This window comes from Muntiacus reevesi, chromosome 1 (assembly GCF_963930625.1).
Source record: "Muntiacus reevesi chromosome 1, mMunRee1.1, whole genome shotgun sequence".
Lineage (NCBI taxonomy): Eukaryota > Metazoa > Chordata > Mammalia > Artiodactyla > Cervidae > Muntiacus > Muntiacus reevesi.
This window is the reverse complement of record NC_089249.1, coordinates 57099469-57123704: the sequence shown is the minus strand read 5'-3', so window position 1 is coordinate 57123704 and position 24236 is coordinate 57099469. Positions and strand designations below refer to the sequence as shown.

The 24236-nt window shown below is 49.1% G+C and overlaps 1 protein-coding gene across 1 annotated transcript in view; it reads left to right on the top strand.

Moving 5' to 3' along the window:
• Positions 1-21742, top strand: part of ARFGAP3 (ADP ribosylation factor GTPase activating protein 3) — a 49966-nt gene extending 28224 nt beyond the window's left edge. Inside the window, exons 10-16 of the mRNA XM_065945060.1 lie at positions 3086-3214; positions 4126-4248; positions 9873-10004; positions 13738-13861; positions 14823-14913; positions 19316-19437; positions 20658-21742. Of these exons, the coding sequence (XP_065801132.1) occupies positions 3086-3214; positions 4126-4248; positions 9873-10004; positions 13738-13861; positions 14823-14913; positions 19316-19437; positions 20658-20675 (739 nt within the window). The 3' untranslated portion in view covers positions 20676-21742. The remainder of the gene's footprint in view (positions 1-3085; positions 3215-4125; positions 4249-9872; positions 10005-13737; positions 13862-14822; positions 14914-19315; positions 19438-20657) is intronic.
• The last annotated feature ends 2494 nt before the right edge of the window (positions 21743-24236 follow it).

Here is a 24236-nt window from a genome sequence, read left to right as displayed (position 1 = left end):
GCCCACTCCAGTATTCTTGCCTAGAGAATCCCATGGACAGAGGAGCCGATGGGGCTACAGCCCACGGGGTCACAAAACAGTTGGACACAGCTTAGCGGCTAAACAACAATGTATTTATTCGACTGCGCTGGGTCTTAGCAGCGGCAATGTGGGATCTTAGTTCCTCAACCGGAGATCGAACCCAGGCCCCTGCATTAGAAGTGCAGTCTTAGCCCCTGGACCACCAGGGAAGTCCCCAAGAGTGCTCTCGCTTTATGTTAGTCTTCTGCAACTTCATTTTTTAAAATGGCTGTACACAAAGTTATTTTAGTCAGCTGTCAGGAGCAGTATCGACTCCTGTGTGTTCTGAGTGTGAACTAAACTATCCGTGCAGCAGCCTCATCCTTCTGGGCCTTTCGTCCTCAGAGATGTCTGTGTGCACAGCTGGTAGGAGGGTTAGAGGAGGCGGAGATGACGCTGGAGCTGCTCCCGGGCCCTCCCTGAGTCTGGAGGACGTGGCCAGCCCCCCTCCAAGCCGGTCCTGGAAGGGCTCCTGCAGGTCTGAGAAGTGCAGAGTCCCAGCGTCTTTATTCTAGTAGTGCTTCCAGGGCCTGCATGTTAAAGTGCACGCTTTTAATGAGCGATACAGCCAATTCCGCGGCAGGTACCCCAAAAGGGAAAACTTCCCCATCTCATTCTTGAAATTCTTCATCCCCATCCATTCATCTCCAGAAGATTCTGTTACCACAGTTGTAGCTTTTTGTGATTTTAAACAGATCTACTAGTGGCTCAGAGGGTAAAGTGTCTGCCTGCAATGCGGGAGACCTGGGTTCAATCTCCGGGTCAGGAAGATCCTCTGGAGAAGGAAATGGCAACCCACTCCAGTACCCTTGTCTGGAAAATCCCATGGACGGGGGAACCCAGTAGGCTACAGTCCATGGGGTCACAAAGAGTCGGACACGACTGAGCGATTTCACTTCATTTCACTGTTTTCCCAAAAAAATTATACTTGAAAGAAGATTGCTTATTTTCCTCTTTCAAGCACAATTTGGGGGAGAACAGTAGATGTATTACCATTACCTGATCTGAAGGAATAACAATAAAGAAAACAAATGGCCACATTAAAACAAAACAGAGGGACTTTCCTGGCGGTCCAGTGGTTAAGACTCCAAGTTGCCAATGAAGGGGGCCTGAGTTCGATCCCTGGTCAGAGAACTGAATCCCACACGCTGCAATTACTGCAATTAAGAATTCACATGTCGCAACTGCGGATCCTGCGTGCTGCTACTGAGACCTGGCACCACCAAATCAAATACATATAAAGAATGAAGGCATCCATTTCTCTAATGCCAGGTTCTGTTAAAGTCCAGGTATGCAAAGCAGTGTTCTTGCTGTAAAGAAACGCCTAGTGGGAGAAGCATATATATAAACAATGACAGAAAACAGAATAGAAATCCTGCTTGACTCATTAAGAAGGGAAACAGCAAAAGTGAGATTATTTTCTCCTAGTAAGAAATTGTTATCACTTCCTTTCACTACAGAGAAGTGTATTTATATTATTAGGGAGTTTATATAGTACCTTTCTCATGAGGGATTTGTGACATTATATATAATTTTATAAAATGGACAATATCTTAGAAATCTTGATAATGTACGTATATCATTTTTCAAGTCCATGAAATTTTGTTGCTATTTGCTAATATAATAATATACTCTTGTTAATATAGGCCTGGTTTTCTTCGTAAGAAATTAAGTATCTATAGTATTTTTGGAAACGTAAGAGTAAGGGACAGTGTTTTATTCATCTCTCCTCCCTCCCCCCCACTGGGTGCATTATTTGTCACAAATATTTGATAGATAGGTGATGAGTATCTGACTGGTGGTGCCGAGGAAACTATTGACTGAAGAATGACAGCTCCATTTTGAGTGTTCTCAGAGCCTGGTTCCATAAAGAGACCTTATGGGGGACCTCGCTAGTGGTCCAGTGGCTGAGACTCCATGCTCTCAATGCTAGGCGGCCTGGGTTCGATCCCTGGTCAGGGAACTAGACCCCACATGCTACAACTAAAGATCCTATGTGCCACAACTAAGACCCGTTGCAGCCAAATAAATATTTTTTAAAAAAGAGAGAGAGACCCTATGGGAAATTTTCTTGTAAACTGAAGAATCCTTTTGCAATGCAGTAATCCCTTCTTAATTTACCTGTTAAGTCAAATGTATTTATATATATATATATATGAAAAGTGAAAGTGTTAGTTGCTCAGTCGGGTCCGACTCTTTGCGACCCCATGGACTGTAGCCCGCCAGTCTCCTCTGTCCATGGAATTCTCCAAGCAAGAATATTGGAGCCATTCCATATATATTTGGACTTCCCTGGTAGCTCAGCCAGTAAAGAATCCGCCTGCAATTCGGTTTTGATCCCTGGGTTGGAAAGATCCCTGGAGAAGGGATGGGCTCCCCACTCCAGTATTCTTGGGCTTCCCTGGTGGCTCAGATGGTAAAGAATCTGCCTGCAATGCTGAGTCCTGGGTTCGACACCTGGGTTGGGAAGATCCCCTGGAGGAGGGCATGGCAACCCACTCCAGTATTCTTGCCTGGAGAATCCCATGCACAGAGGAGCCTGGTGGGCTACAGTCCATGGATGCAGAAAGAGTTGGACTTGATTGAGCAACTAAGCCCAACACAACACACACACACACACATATATATAATCTTAAACCAGAACAAACCAGTGAGACTAATCTCATACTTTTGTTACATAATGTGGAAGTATAGTTAAAAAAAAAAATCTGCATTTTACTATCCTTTATAGAAGTAATTTAAGTATTTATTATGTTGTGACATATTATGATACACTAAGTAATATAAGCTAGAACAGCAATTAGATTCAGCAGCAACCAAAAATTAGCTGTAAACTCATGCACCTTCTCATGAGCATCTACTCGAAAGAGATCTTTACCCAAAAAATGCCAGCTTGCTTTTATAACCATTAATCATGGAAAGTTGCAGCAAGCTAAAAGCATGTGACATGTTTAACATTCTTGGTATTTTAACTTAAGCGTACAGAATTAGCGCTAAGTTAAGTAGCATTCGGTTTTTCTGGCAGTGTTTCATCATTACGATTAGCCTATAAAGATCTTGAAATTCAGATGAAGAAAGATGAAAAGATGAACATGAGTGGCAAGAAAAAGGCAGAATCAGAGAGACTTGGCATGGGATTCGGAAATAGCAGAAGGTAAGACTCTGCTTTCTTGGGTTTCGTAAGTTAAGCTAGTTTGCTGATCTCGCGTGGACTTTCCCGGTTAGTTTCCACTTCAGAAGCGTCTTCTCCTTGCTCACGTCCTCCAGTTGTGCTCTAATGCAGTCGGCCCGCAGCGCTCTCTATCTAGGCCTTCTGCCTTTGCAGATTCAGTCAATCGGGGATTTGAATATATTGGGATAGGGAGAATTCCAGAAAGTTCCAGAAAGCAAAACAAATTTTCTGTACATACCATACTTAAGGACAATGATTTACATAGTATTTACATTGCATTTATATTATTTATATAGCATTTCCATGGGATCAGCAAAGAGACAGCACTTAGCAACTAAATAGCAACAGATATAGCCCTTACATTGAATTTGGTGTTATTAGTAACTAGAAATGATTTAAAATACAAAGGAATAGTAAGGATTTTTGGGGGGGTGAAGTAGAGAAGGATAGCTTCCTTACTTTGCCAAGCAAAGGAGGACACATCAGGCCTCTGCCTTGAAAAATTATGTGTCCCTGAGGATTGTTTTTGTTGGCTGGGGTCATAGAATCAGTCCCCCTCAGATACCAAGGGACAACTGTGTTTACTCCAGCACAAAAAATTCCAAATTTGATTATTAGATAAAATGAAATAGGTCTGATTGTCATTAAATGGATGCCATAAGCATAACTTTCATATGTGACTGTATTTTGTATAATTAGTTACAGTCCCCACTATGGTCCAGTATTTTTTAGTGCTTGTACCACAAAAATATTTTTTTATTGTTCATGTTTGTAACCCCCCGAATAAACTATATTTTTGTTGAGAGAATAAATTATAGGCATTCTTTGGTGAACACACGTATCTTCATGAACTAATATTCTTTTTTTTCCATCTTATTCTCTATTTTCTCAAGTGGTATTTCACATTCAGTGACTTCAGACATGCAGACCATTGAACAGGAAACGCCAATCACAGCAAAACCGAGAAAAAAGTATGGTGATGACAGTGACGACTCATATTTTACATCCAGCTCCAGGTAATCTGTTAAAAATCATCCTGAAAATATTGTTTTGAAAAGCAGCAATCGATACAGACTTACTAGTTTTTCTTTTTTTTACACCAGGAACAGATACAAATAAGTTTACTTCATTGTTTTTAAAAGCTTTGGCTGGAGTCAAGGATGTCCTTTGGAGAAAAATTGGGGTCCCCTTCTTTAGTGGATGATATTTGCTAACTTTGAAATGTTTGAAAATAAAATCAGCAGCCAGGAATTAAAATCAGAGGTGGGGAAGCTATATTTATCTAAAATGTGAAATTGGAGAAATGCGCAAAACCCCAAAGATATATGTTAAGTCCTTTAGTCTTATTCCAACAGTTGGAATGTTTCCCAGCTGCGCCTTTAGCAGATTCTTTTGTTTTCGTACCTCCGGCTTCTGGAGTCCCTGATTGGCAGGATATAGAATTTTAAATGAATGCTCTTTGTGTGTGTTTATGTATGAATGAAAAGCACTCTTGCCCTCTGAGGGGTTCCCAGGACAAAGCCTAGGCCCCATCCTTCAGCTCTCACCCTCCGACACGGACAGGTTACCTAACTCCAGTGTGAAGCCGACCGTGGAGAGGCCGTGCTTCAGGTTCAGGCTGCCCGCAGAGACGGGGAACAAGTTTAACTTGAACTGACTCGCTCTGTGCGGTTCCTCCAAGAACCTGATCAGCACCGGGGGAGGCCTGCTGAACAGCCCCCGAGTAAACCTGGGATGTCAGGAAGTGGGCACCCGCTGGGAAGCCGGGCGGCCTGGACTTGAGTCCTGGCCCTGCCACTTAATGACCGTGTGACCTCGGCTGACCTGTCCAGCCTCCCTGTGCCACAGCCTCCTCTCTGGAAGCTGGGGACACCAGCAGTGTCAGCTTCTCAGGGCACTATGGGGTTGAATGAATGAATGCACACAGAGCATTGTGGGTGGTGCTTAACTATTATTCATGTCATGTTTAGCTGTTATTTTTATATAGAAACTCAGTTCAAGAGACACATGACTCAGTCTGAATGCTTAATTACTGTTGTTATATACTTAAATTAGCCATGTGGAGGGCCACCTTCAGTTTTGGGGTTTGGGGAGATTGACCGTGTGCCCATTAGTATGGGCAGTCCTTAGAGGAGACACCCTCGCTCACATCTCAGAGGGTATCACTGTCGTCTGGCAATTACACAGGCTTAGAAGCAGTTCCATATGCATAACAGATAGAAATGTGTGTTAACTAATTAGGCTCTAATTCTGAAATTCTGTATTCTCCGATCAAAGTTCACAGGTAAGGAATTGTAATACAGAGAACTGTCTTTAAATCATTCACCTAGCATCACTTCAAATTGCTTCAAGTCCAGATTTTTACCAGAAAATAAGTAGTTTAGAGGTATTCCCCATCAGTACTTTCAGAGACAGGGTGGTTTTATGTTTGCCTCTCAGGCTTCCCTGATAGCTCAGTTGGTAAAGAATCCACCTGCAATGCAGGAGACCTCAGTTCGATTCCTGGCTCAGAAAGATCTGCTGGAGAGGGGATAGGCTACCCACTCTAGTATTCTTGGGCTTCCCTTGTGGCTCAGCTGGTAAAGAATCTGCCTGCAATGCAGGAGACCCTGGTTTGATTCCTGGGTTGGGAAGATCCCCTGGAGAAGGGAAAGGCTACCCACTCCAGTATCCTGGCCTGGAGAATTCCATGGATTGTACATTCCGTGGGTTTGCAAAGAGTCAGACTCAACTGAGCGACTTTCACTTTCACTTTTCCCGTGAAAACCTGTGTTTCAGGTTAATTGGAGGTAACTCCCAAATCATGCCTTTTTAAAGTAATTAATTAATTTGGCAGTGCCAGGTCTTAGTTGCAGCCTGCAGGATCTTTTATTAATAATTGTGGCATGCGGGATCTAGTTCCCCGAGCAGGAATCGAACCCAGGCCCCCTGCATTGGGATTGCAGAGTCTTAGCCACTGGACCGCCAGGGAAGTCCCCCAAACCATGCCTTTTAAATAAATACATTTTCTACAGGATAGAATTAAGTCTCTAACTTGATTTGAAGGCTGCCTACGTGTCAGGTCACTTTAGATGAGGGAGTACGTCTGTGTTGGGAAAGCTCCTGGTGGTGCAGGGTCTGCGCTCACCCACCTGGCTTCTCCACAAAAGCCTGTATGATTCTTTCACCGATCATTACAGCTCCTGCCGAGAGCGTAGGGTTCCAGCTCCACCAGTGATGCGGAGTTGGAAGGAGAGGCGGCTGCGACTGAGGATGTGCCCAGGGAAGCTGTCGGGGAGCCTTGCCCGCCCCAGGCCGCTGCCGGGCTCCTTCCTGGGGGGCTCTGTCCGCCCATCAGGAGCTTCGGGAATTCCATTGGCCTCCCTCTCCAAAAGCTTAGTCCAAAGAGTCAGCCCGAAAGGCCTCCGTTGCTACGGAACTATTATTTATGGTTTGAAACTGGGAGCAGATGGTGTTTTTATATTGACCACACTGGCTGGATTCCTGCCAGAGACCTTGGTGTATTATTTGTCTTCACCTGCAGCTTGTCTGATGGGAACGTCTGTGCTGGTCCTCCTTGGCCATAACCACTGCAGGTAGAACAGTCCTTACTTTGGCAGATGAAGTCGGGTAAACATGGCCTCTGGGAAAGCAGGCATTTCCATGAAGAGCTCTCACTGCTTCCAAATTATTCATTAGCCCATTAGAACTTGAATACTATTGAATTATGAAAGAGTGCTATTTCTATTAAAAATGAGACCAGCTGTATCTTTGGGCTTTTTTTTTTTTCTTTTGAGTTCCATTATTTCCAGGATATAAACAATGTAATTATATATTGAGTACAAAATAATGAAACTAGAACAATTTGTTCAGCCTTACAAAGCCAGCGTGGCCTTCAGTGGAAGAGGCAGCTCTCTACAGCTGTAAATCCTAAATTGAGTAAGGATCCAACCAACGTCTCCTGTGTTGGCAGGTTCTTTACCACTAGTGCCCCCGGGGAAGCCTATGTAAGGAATGTTTTCAGGTTGAGTGAAACCAGAGTGAGAGGGAAAAAACATAAGTGAAAAGCATTAAGAACTGGGATCTAGAAATCAAAACATTAGAAAATCAATAAAAGCAGTTCCCTGGTGATCCAGTGGCTAGGACTCAGTGCTTTCACTGCCGTGGCCCTGGGTTCAGCCCTTGGCTGGGGAGCTGAGATCCCTTAAATCATGTGGCCGAAAAAAAAAAAAGCCAATAAGGCCTTGGGGATCCGGGGAGACTTGTGTTTCTGAGGAAGGGCAGGTGCTTCACAGCCATCGGTGGGTTCTGTCACCCTGACCTCCCCCAGCAAGTGGCTACCTGCTTCCCACACTGTGTGCTCTGGGTCAGAACTCAGAGAGCCTCGCTGGTGAACCGTGGGAAGAGCCCCCACCACCCTCCCTGCCTCCCACCCGCTCCGCAGCTTGGAGAACACGGTAGAGAACGTGGTCTAATGGCTGATAAGCAGGGCGCTAGCAGAATGGCTTTCTCTCTCCTTCTGATTCTTGAGTTATCCAGCCATTTTAAAAAAACAAAAGCAAAAACTGATGCCCCTGCATTCCAGGATAAGCACTTTGGCTTATATGGATGAAGAACATTTCCTTAGAGTGACACTAAATTCGAAAAACCCTGAGTCCCAGTACCTAAGACTTGCAAAGGGCCTGGACGTTCTACCCACCGCCATTCAGTGCTCACCCCCAACCCCAAGCCCAGAGCCCCCGGGGGACCACGCAGCCCCTCAGCGTTCCGGGTCCTTCAGTCCCAGGGCAGCTCCCCGAGAAACACTGCCTTGGGCTTTCACGTTGTCGCCCTGGGTTTCTGAGCTCAGATCGGCCAGCCCTATCTGGGTGGCGACTGAGCGTGTCTACTCACTCAGCCAGGGCCTGGCCCCTCATAGATGTTTATGAAATAGTTTTAAATTCCTCATTGGATCCATCTTCATTCTTTCACTGGGACCCTCACTAATATGTCCTCGAACATTTGGAGGGAACTTTCCAGGTGAGGAGGGGTTGGTTGAGTTTCTAGCTGAAATCCAGATACACTTTGAACACAGCAGGTTTTCCTTTCTGGAGAGAGAAGGCTGGTGTAACAAGATTTGTTGTTAATTACCTCCTTGCCAGAGAACGCGGAAACTTCGTTTGGAAATTCTGCTTTTTCTTCTATCGTTCGTAGAAGGCCATACCATCTGCTTCAGACAGCAGGTTCATCCCCGCTCCTTTGTTTGTGTCCTGCAAGAAAAAACAGTACGTTTAGTTTTATTCCCGCACCACCCTCCCATCCCCGCTCGTCACTGAGTGGCTCCTTCTGCCCTCGGAGTTTGGCCCCCTCTTGTCTCCTGTGTGCTTCTGTTCTTACCCTCCAGAAACATCTTGGCAACTTCTCCAAAGTCTCTGCATCCTCCTTCAGCCTCCTTCCTTTCCTGAGACCTAAGCACTAGAATCTGAACTTCTTGAACCGCCTTTATAAGGCGTGCGGGTCTGGCTGGGTTTCTTCCATCCTAAGCTGTCACAGATTCTGAGATGGCCCAGTCACTTCTGAGTATGTCTCTGGCTTGTCCACCTCACCAGTCTATTTCTGTCCTGTCCCAGGCAAAGCCTGCTGCTCTCCGTCAAAGATCTTTTTCCCCCGACACAGGACCTGAACTGCCATTGAATTTTGCTCTCTGAGACATGCCCTGCTCAATGATGATCAGCTAACGAAGGTGTAAACTGGCCCAGCAGGCCAGCGTCCCCCCTGAGATGCTTACCGACCAAGTCCACTTCCGGCCCCAGTCTGAAAGAGCTTCTACAGGATGGTCCCATGATCAACAATTGTAGCTCTGCATCTGACTCCAGAAAGAAGCCAATTAGCATCACTTACACTAAGTGGTAGTTTCTGTTAGGAGTGATGTCTTATCCGGGGCTGACGTGGCAGGGTTACCAGCAAGGAACTCCTAGAATGGGGTCAGTTCTCCAGGCCTTAAAGCATTGATGGTGGTTTAGTCGCTAAGTCGTGTCTGACTCTTTGCAACCCCATGGACTGTAGCCCGCCAGGCTCCTCTTTCCATGGGGTTTTCCAGGCAAGAATACTGGAGTCGGTCGCCGTTTCCTTCTCCAGGGGATCTTCTCCACCCAGGGATTGAACCTGGGTCTCCTGCGTTGCAGGCAGATTTTTTACCAACTGAACCATCAGGGAAGCCCTCCTGAAGTGTTATTCATGACCAGCCTATAGTCGGATAACCCTCAAGGATGTCCTGTGCTGTTGGGATAGGCTAGGTTATGCCGCAGTGATAAATACTCCCCCCAGATCTTAAGGGCTTAGCGCAGTGATGATTTATTTCTTTGTTCACTAAAGTCAGCTAAGGATATAGATTATCTGTCCTTCTGGTGGCACCTTGATTGTCCAGGTGGATGGTGGTGTCACCTGCCTGAAGCTACAGCACCTGGAAAACACGACCCCTTCCACTCGGGAGGGGAGAGAGGACTGGGCACCCGAAAGGCCTTGGGAGTGACTGGCCCTGTGTCTGCTCCTGTTGCACTGGCCAGATCGCACGGCCGCCCCCAGCGTCAAGGGGGTCTGGGAAGTGCAGTCCCCACCTACCCGATGTGAGTGGACATCAGTAAGGTCCTCCGAAGTCTCTCTTCTGCTCTCTCCCATACAGGTTCTTTGACGAGCCCATGGAGTTAAGGAGCAGTTCTTTCTCTAGCTGGGATGACAGTTCAGATTCCTATTGGAAGAAAGAGACCATCAAAGACACTGACCCAATTCCGAAAAACACAGGCTATACAGACAGGTATGGACCCCAGAGGGGTGGGGCTGTAAACTGTGACTCCACGCACATCTCAAGGGAAATTCTCTAACCCTAGTAAATGAATGAATACTACTTCAAGAATATTCTTTGTATCCTGGTCTGTCTTCTGAACTTAGAGCTTTGCCTTTCCCAGAAGGTCGTATACTGGAGTCGAGCAGTAACTGGCCTCGTGAGACAGGCTTCTCTAACGTTCTGTAGTGTGCTTGAGACTCATGTGTTTCTGTGTTCATCCCTCTTTATCGTTGAGTCTCTACCCTCTTTACCTGCCGAAGAGCTGTCTCCCGTTTCTGGTGCTCATGAATGACGGGCTGGCGCGTCGTCCACACCAGGGGACTGTGGGAGTGTAGGGGGCAGTCCTAGCCCGTTGGGACAGCGAGTGTGACCTGGGACTGTCCTCGGTGCCTGGGGTGAGCCGCCGCGCTACTCATTTGCATCCCGTGTAACGTGGGATGCTGTTTCACCTGCGTCACAGCTCAGAACTCAGTGTTTGATCCGTGGAACTGAAGTCACATTACAGGCCTCTTTTAAGTAGCAGAATTCCTCAAATGTTGTGTGGTTTGGATATTTACTCATTTTTTTCTGAATAGAATTTACAGACTTTTTTAAGTGCCCTAAAATCCCTTCACAGAATTAGTGCTGTTGGCTTTTTAAAAAGTAAAATGGCATGTGCTTACATTATAAATGAGAAGTGCATTTGCCTTACCTCAGATTAGGTTAACCTACTTTGGCTGTTTTTGTTCTTTGTCTGAGCACACTTCAGATCTGCTGTCTTCCTGTAGTTCAAGTAACACTACAGGTTATTAACGAGTCACTGTGCTGGATGTTGGGTCCCCAGAGCTTACTCTTCTTATTATAAACGATGAAGAGTTTGTACCCTCTGAACAGCGTCTACCCATTTCCCCCACTGCCTTGGAAACCACTGTTCTAGTTTCTGTTTCTTTGAGTTCAACCTTTTTAAAAAAATTTTAGATTTCTTCCCACAAGTGAGGACAGACAGTATCTGTCTTTCTCTGTCTGACTTCATGTGATGTCCCCCAGGTTCATCCCTATTGTCATAAGTGGCAAGGGTTCCTTCTGTTTTATAGCAGAATGTTATCCCATTGTGTATGTGGGATGATATTTTCTCTATCCATTCACCCACTGACAGATACGCAGATGGTTTCCATGACTTGACTGCTGTGAAAACCTCGGCCATGAGCATGGGCTGCAGAGATCTCTTCATGATACCGACTCTGTTTCCTCCAGATTTATACCCAGAAGTGGGATCGGATGGCAGTTCTGTGTTTGACTTTCTGACGAACTTCTGTACTGTTTTCCATGCGGCTGTGCTAATCTCCATTCCAACCATTGGTGCAGTTTCCCTGTTCTCCAGTCTTCACCAACGCTTATCTCACAGCTTCTTGACAGTGGCCATTCTAATAGGTGTGAGGTGTTGATTTGCCTTTCCCTGATGATTAGTGATGTTGATCGCCTTTTCATATACCTATTGACCTGAAACTTCCCTCTTAGTATTGCTTTTGCTGTATCCCATTAAGTGTTTCCATGTTCATTTGTTTCAAGATATTCTTTCCTTCTTTTTTTTTTTTTTAAATTGAAGTACAGTTGATTTACGATGTGGTGTTAGTTTCTGGTGTACACCAAAGTGATTCAGATATATATGTATGTATGTATATAGACAGAGAGTTGTTGTTGAGTCACTCAGTTGTGTCTGACGCTTTGCGGCCCCATGGGCTGCAGCACGCCAGGCCTCCCTGTCCATCACCAACTCCCAGAGCTTGCTCAAACTCATGTCCATTGAGTTGGTGATGCCATCCAATCATCTCATCCTCTGTCATCCCCTTCTCCTGCCTTCTATCTTTCCCAGCATCAGGGTCTTTTCCAATGAGTCAGTTCTTCACATCAGGTGGCTGAAGTATTGGAGCTTCAGCTTCAGCATCAGTCCTTCCAACGAATATTCAGGACTGATTTCTTTTAGGATTGACTGGTTTTATCTCCTTTCAGTCCAAGGGACTCTCCAACTCAAGAGTTCAAAAGCATCAATTCTTCGGCACACAGCTTGCTTTAATTTTCACATCCATGTGTGACTGACTGCTGGAAAAACCATAGCCTTTGACTATACGGACCTTTGTTAGTAAAGTAAGGTCTCTGCTTTTTAATATGCTGTCTAGGTTGGTCTTAGGTTTTCTTCCAAGAAGCAAGCATCTGTTAATTTCATGACTGTAGTCACCATCCGCAGTGATTTTATAGCCCAAGAAAATAAAGTCAGTCACTGTTTCCATTGTTTCTCATCTATTTGCCAAGAAGTAATGGGACCGGATGCCTTGACCTTCATTTTTTAAATGTTGAGTTTTAAGCCAACTTTTTCACTCTCCTCTTTCACTTTCATCAAGAGGCTCTTTAGTTCCTCTTCGCTTTCTGCCGTAAGGGTGGTGTCATCTGCATATCTGAGGTTATTGATATTTCTCCTGGCAATCTTGATTCCAGCTTGTGCTTGAAGCTAAAAGGTTGATCAGCTTCCTTAAAGCACTTGTTCTGAATTCCTTGTCAAGCAGTTATTTGGGGTTGGTCACTAGAAAATCACTGTCTTCTTGTGATATCGCGCTTCCTGTTCTTGGAGTCTTGTGTTGCTGTCTGCATTTGAAGGAGGAATCACTTCCTCTGGTCTTTCCTGCTCAGCTTTGGATGAGAAATACCATCAACCGTCAGCCCTGCTGGAGACGCTGGGGCATTCTCAGACCTTTTCTGTGGATGCACTCTCTCCTCCCTGCTTACCCCTTTTGGGGGGTGAAGTCTTAAGATGGCCTGTCCTCTCTCCGTCCCACACACAGGGATGAGAGCCTCCTGCTTGCTTCCCCTAGGATGGTGCCCTGGGAGGTTGAAGTCGGTGCACTTTTCTGCCAGCCCAGAGTCAGGCTGTCTGCATGGGCTCGCACTTGTGCAGGGAGCGAGGGTTCGTGGGTCAGCCCTGGGGGGCCCCCATGGGCCCACTGGGGACTCCACAGGCAAAGTGCACCCAGTGGTTTGTGAGCAGGCCTGCCCGTGGAGTCCAGGAAGTGGCTAGTAGAATTCGCATGCCTTTGATGAGTTCTCAGCCCTGGCAGCCCCTCCCAGCGCCTCAGCCATGTAGATCCCCTCAGTGTTCGGGTGGATGAGGAGGCCTGAGGCATCCTTGGAAACCAGGCGCCCTCCCACCTGCCTCGTGCCTTTCCCTCGGGGAGAGATGGCGGGCCGAGTGGACCTTGCTTGGCACTGAGCAGCGCTGCCTTGGGGGGGAGTGATGTGAGCCCAGTGAAACCCGCTCTTCCCCTCTGCAGTGCAACCAGTCTTGGGCTTTTTTTTGCTCCAGCAGCGTGTTGAAACCTCTCTGCTGGACTCCTGGACTCCCACAAAGGCATGCTCATCTGTGGGTGATTGTCAGAACCAGTGTTCTCGGGAATTATCTGGCGGACCAGTGGTTAGGACCCTGCGCTTTCATTGCTGAGGGTGTCAGTTCAATCCCTGGTTGGGGAGCTAGATCTCGCATGCTGCAACTAAGACCTGGTGTAGCCAAATAAATAAAAACAAAAATCAACCAAATTATACCCTGTGTCACACACACACACACACACACACACACACACACACACACACCAGTGTTCTCTGGGGGACAATGTAAAAAACTCCTGCTCCACCACCTTGCTGATGTCACCCCTGCCTTGGCTGTTTCTAACTGTAGACCTACCACTCGCCGCAAGCCAGACTATGAGCCAGCTGAAAATACAGATGAGGCCCAGAAGAAGTTTGGCAACGTCAAAGCCATTTCCTCAGATATGTACTTTGGAAGGCAAGCCAAAGCTGATGTAAGTGTCCAGAGAGGCTCTGTGTGGTCCCCACAGAGGAGAAAGCAAGCCAGGGGCGTGGGAGGCGGTGCTGAGTACCAAGTGAGATGGACTCAGGCTGCAAGGTTCCCCTGTCCCCAGGGCAGGACTCGAACCCACGTCTTTCTGCCTAGTGGTCCCACTTGGCTGCTCCAGCTAGAAGAGTGATGGGAAGGTATGGCCTGTGTTACATCTGCCTCTTATTCCTTTCCCAGTGTTTTGAATAGCCATCCATTCAATATCTTTTGAATAAATTTCAGGAATTTTTGATACACCTGTAATTTCCTTACTAATTTTCTTAACCATGGCTAAATGAAGTATATAGCTGTTTCTCGAAGGTAGGTATATTTATTTTCAGAAGAGAGATTGTTGCCTCTTTTCTCAGAGATGTTAATGAGCTTATCTCAGTGGAGTCTGGCTAAACAGTAAGACTCAAATGGAAACGGGGAACCTGAAAGGTCCCTTCTCCTTGTGAAGTAGTCGTGTGCTTACATGAAATTCTTAGCAATGCGGGTTATCACTAGGCTTCTTGCACAATGCAGAGAATTATTTCTTGAAGTGTACTGAGTTTATTTTGTAACAGTAGAAATTCCACCAGCATTTTGAGAGTATTTAGACCTATCACCTGGTTGTTCTCCACCCCCTAAACTCGGCCTTGTCTTAAAGTGGACAACACTCAAGTTCAGTTAGCAGATAACAGGCTGTTGGGAGAGAGGCTTGTGGAGTGGCCTTTCCTGGCAGCTGGGTGACAGCAGCACCGTGACAGAGCCGTCACTGTCACCCTCACTCTGGGCTCCCCCCGTGGACCGTCCTGGCTTTGGACATTGATCTGTCTGCTTGTGACTGTGGAACCCAGCACCGTGATAGCTCCTCAGTGATCCTTTCTGCAGAATTGCTTATGATTTTGGAGCCTGATTTTCCTTTTCTTGCTACTCTCCTCTAGTACGAAGCCAGGGCTCGGCTGGAGAGGCTTTCAGCAAGTTCTTCCATCAGCTCAGCTGACCTGTTTGATGAGCAGAGGAAGCAGACGGCAGGTAACCGGCAGGGCGGGCGGGTGGGCGACAAGGCTGGTCTCCATTGCGCCTCCATCTTCTCTGCATGGGACTTCTTACCTTTCCAAGACTGTTGGCAGCTGTTATTTGATGCTCCTAGGGACTGAGCGCACGTGCACACGCACGCGCACACACACACACACACACACAGCCCCTGTAAGTCAGGCAGAGCGGAAGTTATTGTTTCAGGCTTTGCATGTGAAGAGGTCAGGTCATGACATTTAAGCAACCTCCCCAAAGTTACCTGCAGTTTCAGGAAGTTGTCTTCCTGAAGTGTTGTCACAGCAGCAGGGGTGTGGGGGGATGAGTGGGTTTCCTAGCATAGTGTGGACATGAGATCTACTTTGTATGGTGTCACAGCCTTGGAGGGGACAGCCCTGGGCTCTTGTGTGACGTGATCCACTCCCTAACTGTGAGTCCTGGAGTGTTTCAGGTTGCCTTCGGCCTTAGTCTTCTCCTCTGTAAAGTGGGTGGGTAATACCCGCCTCACAAGCATGTACTGGGGCATAAATGGGGTACTTTCTGTCAAGTGTCCCCTGGGATCTGGACACGGCAGGCCCCCAGGGGCCCCTCCCAGGCCCCAGGGGTAGGCAGGGCAGATGGAACAGGTGACTCCACCAGCCTCCGCCTTCCCTGGAGACAGATGGGGCTTTGGAACCAGAGAGGCGGAGAGGAGGGTCCAGACCCAGATGAGGAGATGTCTGGGCGCCCCAGCTAGTGAGCCTCAGCGCACAGGCCCATCACGGACATTGAGAACCACACACCTCTGCTTGGGCGTCTGACCCTGAGCTGTCGGTCTGCTCCTGTCCTGCTCCATCAGGCCTTGGGGGCAGGGAAGGGCCAGTGACAGGGTCCTCTGAGGTCCTTTCAGGAGCCCACTCGTCAGCAGGAGCGCCCGGGGCGGGGGGCTCTCCAAGGCCTTCGGGGCCCAGCACCACCTGCACCCTCGTTTCCAGCCCTGGAGGAGCTGGGCGCAGGCAGGGAGGGACCCACACGGGCGGCCCTGCAGCCACAGAGAAGCCCAGAGAGAAACAGCCTCAACAGAGAAGGCCATGGGGGAGACCCCAGCGCCTTGGGCCTGCTGTGATGGGGTTTGGGGGGCGTGGCCCTCGGGGTGCGGCAGGCACTGCCAGGCTGCTGTGCTGTGGCGAAGGGGGAGGGGGGGTCTAGCTGTCCCCCAGGTCCACCCCCCAAGCCCCGATCCGGAGACGGGCAGAGCAGGGCCGCCCTCTGGCCTCAGCAGAAGCTGCATTCTCATCTGTGAACTCCCAGCGTCCCGGCCTCTCTTCCGGGAGATTTCCTTGTGTGGGGCCAGCCCCCCCACAGCCCCCCACACCCCGGCAGAGGGGTGCTTGGCCCAGCCCATGGATCAGGCCTGCCTCCTTGCGGGCACCCTGGCACAGAGGCAGGGCTGCCAGAGAACATATCAGGTTTGAAAATCACCCCCAGCTGTATGTGTTTTTGTAATTCAAGTTTCTGGAAGTCTCACTCTGAAACATTGTTTGTTAAAAAAAAAAAGCCTTCAGAGATCAAATGAGCAGCCTTTTCCAATTGTTGAAGGCCGGCTGCAGCCAGTCTATGTTTACCTTCCTGTCCCCTTTTAGAGAACAAAGGTCCATTAATTTTCTTGGCCCTTGTGGGTCCAAGACAACTCCCATCCTGAGGACTCGCAGTCACGATGGGGGTGCACTGGTTATTTGAGGCCGCCCAGGGACCCCAGCCCCTGCCCAGTGGCCAAGGGCCTACTCCCCTCTCCATTCCAGAACCCCACATGGTTCAGACCACAACTCCCCTCTCATCTCCGCATCTCTCATCAGATGCCTTTAATAACTGCTCTAAATGGGAGCGCATTGAACAACTCTCATTAAATATTTACCCCTTTATTTAGAGTGCATTTCAACAAACGGCAAAAGCTGGTTTTAAGAGCATATTCTGTGTTCCTCATCTTAGACTGTTTCCCCATCTGTGAAGTATCGGCACATGGGGTGGATCACAGTCACCTTTATAATCTCTTTGGAGGTTGGGGGAAGACAGTTCCAGATTGGAAATGCCTCCTGGTGAAGCAAAAGTACTTCCTAGGGGCGTGGTTTAACACTGGCATTTCCGGGGGCGCTGTTCGCTTCCAGGATCTTGGAGGGACTGGGTGAGGAACACAAATAAGCAGCCACCGCCATCACCCTAGAGCAGGGTCAGCCGGGGTCTGCTGTCGCCGGGCACGCCTCAGAGGTCACCACTCAGCGCACCAATGACAGCAGAGGTAGCTTTGTGAGCACAGCACTGGAACAAAAGAAACTGCACACCCAGCTTGGCCCTCAGGGTATTTCTTTCCAGAAATGACTCCAATCATCTGAGTCTGCACAGGGCCCCGTGGGACTGCCAGGGCACTGCGGCCGCCTGTGTCCAGGCTCCACGCGCACTTGCCGGCATCACACGGGGACGGCCGGTGTGTTTGCTGTCGTCCCCGGATCTTGAGGCTCCCGTGAGGCCCCTCAGCCACCGTCCCCTGTCCTCCTGGCTCTGGCTCGCCGAGCCCAGGAACCTGGCCTCTTGGGGTCTGTTGGCCTCCAAAGCACAGACCTCAGCCGGCCGTCGGGCGGTTTTGCCTGGCGACTTACTGAGCATGCGTGTCGCACGTCACAGCTGTGCGCTGGGGTCACTGGCCGGTTCAGCCGCACAATCTGGAGTTGCGTCAGCCTGAGCGAAGGCATGTCCGTGCACCCGAGGCGCTCTGGTTCCAGCTTAAACCTCCCGCCTCGACCTCGCCCTCCCCTTTAAACGCTGCTGAGTTGGAAACTTGTAACTGGAGGCACTGGTGCCGAGGTCACCTCCGCTGACCTCTAGACGTCACGGAGCAGCTATGACTTGGGCCCTTTGCGCTGAGGGTCTCCCACGAGCTCTTTGTTTCTCCTAAGACTCATCCCATAGGCTGGCAGCTCTGCTGCGCTGGGTTTCAAACCCAAGTGTCGGCAAGTGAAGTGAGTGAAAGTCGCTCAGTTGTATCCGACTCTTTGTGACCCCATGGACTGTATCGTCCATGGAGTTCTCTAGGCCAGAATGCTGGAGTGGGTGACCTTTCCCTTCTCCAGGGGATCTTCCCAACCCAGGGATTGAACCCAGGTCTCCCACATTGCAGGCGGATTCTTTACCAGCTGAGCCACGTGGGAAGTCGCCAGCCAAGGGCTACTGGATTTTAAAAAGCCACCTGGAGGCAGAGCAGGAGAGGCAGCCGCCCTTGGGCCCCTCTCCCCTGGTCAGCATGGGAACAGTGCTGTGGGAAACACAGGGTCTCTCCCGGTGGCCCCTGTGCTGGAGGGTAAACGCGTGGCTTCTATTTTGTTCCTGGCAAGAGACCTGGCTTCTACTGCTTAAGGGGCAGGCGGGTGCAGACGGGTCGCATGTGGAGCTGAGGGCAGCTGGGCTGGCTCAGGGGGACCTCAGGTTTGGGGTCACTCAGTCTCTGAGCCCCTCCAGTGCCTGATCACAGCCGAGTGACAGGAGTGCACCACCAAACCCCAGCTGTCGGCTCAGAGACCCTCGACGGGTGATGACTCAGACGCACGTCACTTGGGCTGGTGGCCACGTGTGTGTGTCTCTGCTGGGATGAACCAAAACCTAGGCAGCAGAGAGACCCAGCTGACCCGGGCCTCGGCGAGGGTGAGGAGTCAGCCTCTGCCTGGGAGCCTTGCCCGTCTGGCCAGCTGCCCGGGTGAGCCTCCTTCTCTTGCTCTGAGATAGGCTTCCTCCTCCTCCTCCTTGAGGTCTGGAGGGGAGGGGGCAGCCCTGGCCCAGACAGCTGCAGCAGTTCACTGTCCCGCCAGTAACCCCAGAGCAAGTGGACAGTCCCCTCCCTTGAGTAGACGGGAATCCCAGGAAGGCTCTGATTGGCCAGGTCTGGGTCACATGCCCACACGTGGTTTGAGGGGGTGGGGATCAGGGGAGAGACCTCCCAAAGAAGGGAGGAGGGTTTTCACCGGAAGGGGGAACTGATGCTGAGCCTGAAAAACCTACTGATGTCCACCCATCTGCCACATACTGAGTTCTTACCTGTCAGGTCTTGCGTTAAGTGCCTGGAAGAAACAGGGGCCCAGAGGGTAAGGAATCTCTCCAAAGACACACAGCTTGGAAGTGTCAGTGCCAGTGTTTGAACCCCTGATGGTCCTAAGGCCTAGTGCTGCGTCCTCACTCGCCGTGGGGGCTTGCAGCTGGTTCGTGGTGGGGCTGGCACTGAAACCCACCCCCGGGTCCTGTCCCGTAACCACGGCTGCTGCCCGTGGCAGTGGAGGGGCGGGGGGCGCGTCTTCCAAGCTGCCCAGCCCCTGGATGCTGGCTGCGCTGCTGCTGCGGTGGAGTGACAGTGACAAGCCTGCATCTGCTCTGCCTGCAGGAAGCTACAACCTCACCAGTGTGCTGCCCACAGCCCCCGACATGGCCCAGTTCAAGCAGGGAGTGAGGTCGGTTGCCGGAAAGCTCTCCGTCTTTGCTAACGGAGTCATGACTTCCATTCAGGTCAGTGAGATGCGGACGACGGTAACTGAGTTTGGTGGTGGGTTCATAGTTTTGAAAATGAGATTTGGACCACTCTTTAATTGCTAGAAAATTAGATTTTATATTTTCGATTTATGTGTTTGCTACAGTGTAACCCAGGACATCATGAAAACCAGAACTTATAATTTCATATTTGTTTAAATTTTCTAGTTTATGACTCCAGAGGAATTGTTACAGGAATTGTCATGATCATTACCTACATTTCTCTTATATTAAAAAACAAAAATATTAAGAACAAAGTTAAAAATTGCCCATAACCCCACCTCCCAAGGAAAATGTTCATTAATATTTTGGTTTATCCTATTTTAATTCTAGATTTCTATGCATACCTGTTGAAAAATGTTAAAGGATTGTATTGTATATGTGGTTTTATATCCTCTTTTTCTTCTTGATGTTTTGTTATAAGCACTTCCATGTAATTCAAAATTCTTCGGAAGCTATTCAGTACATTTTATTGAGCAAAAATACATGTAATTTATTTAACTATTCCCCAAGTTGAGATTTTAGATTGTGTGTTTCAATCTTTTAAATGAGGCAAGGCTGGAACACACTTGTGTATAACACTTTAAGGCCGGCTCTGATTATCTGAAGGCTATTCCGTGCACCTTCCTGCTTACATCAGGTTATTTTAGGACACTTAGGAACGGGAAACACAGCCACAGAGAGCAGGACCTGATGGACGTGAACTCTGATGCCTCTAAGAGGGGTCTTCCAGGTTGCGGAGGCGCCCCTGCTGTGGAGGCTTCCTCCGCCCTGGGCCAGTGGCTGTTGTCGGCGCAAGCTTTGGTTAGAATTCCCAGAGCTCTTTCATGTCCCTTAGGTCAGCTGAGCCCACATCAGTCCTTCCAAGGAGGTAACATCCCTCTTTATAGATGATCATCCCCAGTTTGTAGATGAAGAAACAGAGGCACAGAGGTTAAGCTGCTCCTGTGAGACCACTCAGCTGACCCAGAATTTCGGGGTTCACACTCCACATGTGTGCCTCTGTCCCCCCATTACACCTGCCTCCTGGAGGGCTCACTGCGTGACCTCGCGCCCCTCACAGCCCTTCCCGCCGCCCAGGGGCTCCAGTTCCCGCTTCCTCGGGTGCAGGCTCCAGTCACTGAAGCATCTGTTTCGGTGATGCTGAGAATGCAGAACCGATGCTGACACTGGTGAACTCTCGTGTTGGTTCTCTGTAGGATCGCTACGGTTCTTAACACTGATGTTGGCGGTGCGTGTTTCCTGGAGAAATTCCTCTGTTCGTGAACCAGTGACCACATGACGGGCTGCAGTGAAGACCAGCTGGCTTTGGGCAGATTGTTTTGCTACTTTTTCTCGTGGTATATATGTATTCAAGGCTGATTTTTAATATTTCTTTTGAGAAATTCTCGTTTTTGATGTAGTAGAAACTTCATTGTAATTTTAGTTTTGTGTTACTTCCGTCTGGCATATCCATGCACATCCCTGCTTTATTTCCTTGGAATCTTTGGTTCTAACAGCTTCGGAGGTCTGGAGTCAAGGGCTCCTTGACCTCTCTTCATTTTTGGGGGAGGGGAGGGGAGGGTGTCTCAGCGCAGTGAGACTCATGGGCTAAAGGTTGCCCGAATCAGCTGATACGAGAAGGGCCTGGAGAAACAAAACTTACAACACACGCTTCATTAAAAAGAGAAAAAAGAATAAAAATAAAAGACCAAAAATAGCTGGTGTCTAATTTGATAGATTGATTCATCGATACTTCCACATCTTAAGGTAATTTCAAAATAATGTCTAAAGACGTCTGTCCCTTTGAAATTGTTTGTTTTATATGATCTATAAATTTTAAAATAATTTTCAGTAAGTGCTTTTAACAGCCCGAGCTTCTGCATTGCCAAGCAAATTAATCCTTTGACAAGGTGTCGCTGTTTGAATTTATGAGAAATGAAAGATGAGAACTCCCTAAGTGCATTTATAAATCGATATGGTGTACAGAAGTAAAAAATGAATAAGGTGAGAAGATACACCCACAGAAAATATTTCAGTTTATGGGGAAATAGTAGTTGTAATTGGGTAGTTTTCTTAATATTTTTTATCTTAATCTTGGTTTTCAAAAAATGACAGAATGTGTACAAATGAATGAAAAATAATTTGGCTGTGTTTTAGACAGCATTAGAATATATTGTTCAGCACAGTAAAATATATTCGAAATTTGATGAACCAGATATGTGGTTTCAACTGAGTATTTTGTGAATTTTTCTTAAAAGCTCAAATTTGTAGACTTCTGAATATAATAAACAGTTGCAGCAGATTGCGTTCCCTATTTTTTTTTTTAACAAAAGCTTTTGTGATGAGTCTAGAGTCAGGGCTTATGGTATAACATTAGTGTGCCTTTGATTAGGATGTAATTCCAGATGGGCCGTTTTTCTGTGTGGGTCTGGGGCTTCCCTGGTGGCTCAGACGGTAAAGAATCTGCCTGCAGTGTGGGAGACCTGGGTTCGATCCCTGGGTTGGGAAGATCCGCTGGAGGAGGAAATGGCAACCCACTCCAGTACTCTTGCCTGGAGATTTCCGTGGACAGAGGAGCCTGGTGGGCTGCAGTCCACGGGGTCGCAGAGTCGGACACGACTGAGCGACTTCCACTTTCTTGACTTCCTTGACTTGACTGGGGCCCAAGCTGTGCCTTTCCTGCCCTGGGGTGTTGTCCAGAGTGCAGGAGCAGGGCAGGAGCCCTTGTTGAAAGCGAGGGTTGCAGAGTGGCACTTTGAAGCCCAAGGCGCTGCCCTAACACGGTGCCACAGCCAGGGCAGCTTAAACAACAGCATGTACTTTCTCAGGCTTCTGAAAGCCAGACGTGCAGGATCAAGGTGGCGTCGTGGGTGGGCTTGCAGACGGCTGCCACCCCTCACCCCCACCCTCGCCTGCTGTCTCTCCCTCTTATTATAACAGCACCAGTCCTATGGGATCTGGGCCCCTTTAAGTTAATTGCCTCCTTGAAGGCCCCACCTCCAAATGCAGTCATGTTAAACTCTAGGGAGACGCAGTCCATCATAACAGTTCACGAGATGCTCCCACACTGGGTGAACCCTGTTCCAGGCCAGGGCCAGGGCTCAGACCACCTCCTGGAGACCATCTGAGCAGGTTATGGTCCCATTTTACAGAAGAGGCGAATGAGACTTAGCAGAAGGGCCTCCCTCGCCTCTGGCCCTGCTTCTCCCCGTCACGGAACCTCTGCACGTGGGAGGGCCAGGCTGCAGGAGCCCCATCTGGTGGGCTCACCCGCCCCAGCCCACCTCACCCCAGCGTGTGTGTGTGTGTCTGTGTGTGTGTGCGAGAGGCAGACTTTGGTTTGTGTTCCTGGTCCACTTACGCTTGGCACTTGGTGTTTTGTTTTGGAATCAGTTTGCATGAGTGCTTCAAATAGTAAAGATGTGAGTTAATAATTGTTCTAACAAATCACATTTGGGATCTATTGATTAAAAAAGAAAATGGTACTATGACGACCCAGGGACCCGGAGGAAACTGGCCAAGACTGGGCTGAAGGGTTAAGCGGTGGGGCTTTGAAAAAGGTGTTTATTATGCTTTTGCTCTCGAGAGCAAAGCTGGTGAGGACCAGGTGTTTCTGTGAAACGGAAAGCAGAGGAAGGAGTGTGGGGAGGGGGAGTGGGGAGTGTTTTACCAGAACAAGTTCTCTTTGAAAATGCAGTACTTTTTGATCACCTTGGGAGCTACTGGTAATGTAGGTAAATGGATGTGGACAGTGAGACCGCGGGGCTCGGGGTGGGGCTGGGTGATGCTGGGGGCCGAGCAGAGCCAACCTGAAGGCCTTAGATGAACGCCAGGACGTGGGCTGAAACCTGCCCCACCCCCAACTTGCACACGGGCAGTTTGAGGGTCCAGGACACCTATGTCCTTCTTGCCTCTGGATGCTCAGCCTGAACACCTGGTGCAAATATGACCCTCCCCCGAAACCCTGGGGCGGCACCTCGGGATCCTGGGGTCTCCTTGCTGGCCCTTCCATCTGTCAGTGCCTCTGCCTGGACCTCCACTCTGCAGGATATTTCTCCGACCTGAGTGAGCCTCCTGGGTGCTGGCCAGGGAGCCCCTCACTCCCACCTCCCGCCCACCCCGCTCAGGCCACTTCCCTTCTCAATGACACTGACCTCCCTTCTAAAAATTGCAGGGGCTTCCCTGGTGGTCCAGTGGCTAAGACTGCACTCCCGATGCAGGGGGCCTGGGTTGGAACCCTGGTCAGAGAGCTAGATCCCGTGTGCTGCAGCCAAGACTGGGTGCAGCCAAATAAATATTTTTTAAAAATAAAAATAAAACTTGCCGCCCACCACCAGGCGCTTCTGTGCCCCAGTCCTGCTCTCCTTTTGCTTTTCCCCAGGGTCCTGCCCGAGGCCCCACCCAGCTCCTGCTTCCATGGCTTCTCCTGTCATCCCAGGGGTGCTTCTGTGCTCAGGATGTGGGGTCGCTGACCTCCCTCCCAGACCCGAAAACCGCCCTGCTCTCCTGGTGGTGCGGCTCAGACACCCTTGTTTGCACTGAGTCACGTGATCCATTTACAAAGGCACCTGTGCTTTCTCCCGTCCCCTCCATCCCAGGCCCGTTTTCCTCTATTTGTAGTTCTTATCATCTGCTCGCCAGGTCCTTTGTCTCACAAAAACAAGAGCGCGGTGGCAGGAACGCCAGCCGTGGGCCTGGCACAGACGGATGGATGGACAGACAGAAGGAGACACCAGGGTCCCTCTGTGCGGGTCCCTCTGTGCGGGTCCCTCTCCAGGAACCGAGGTGTGCGGTCC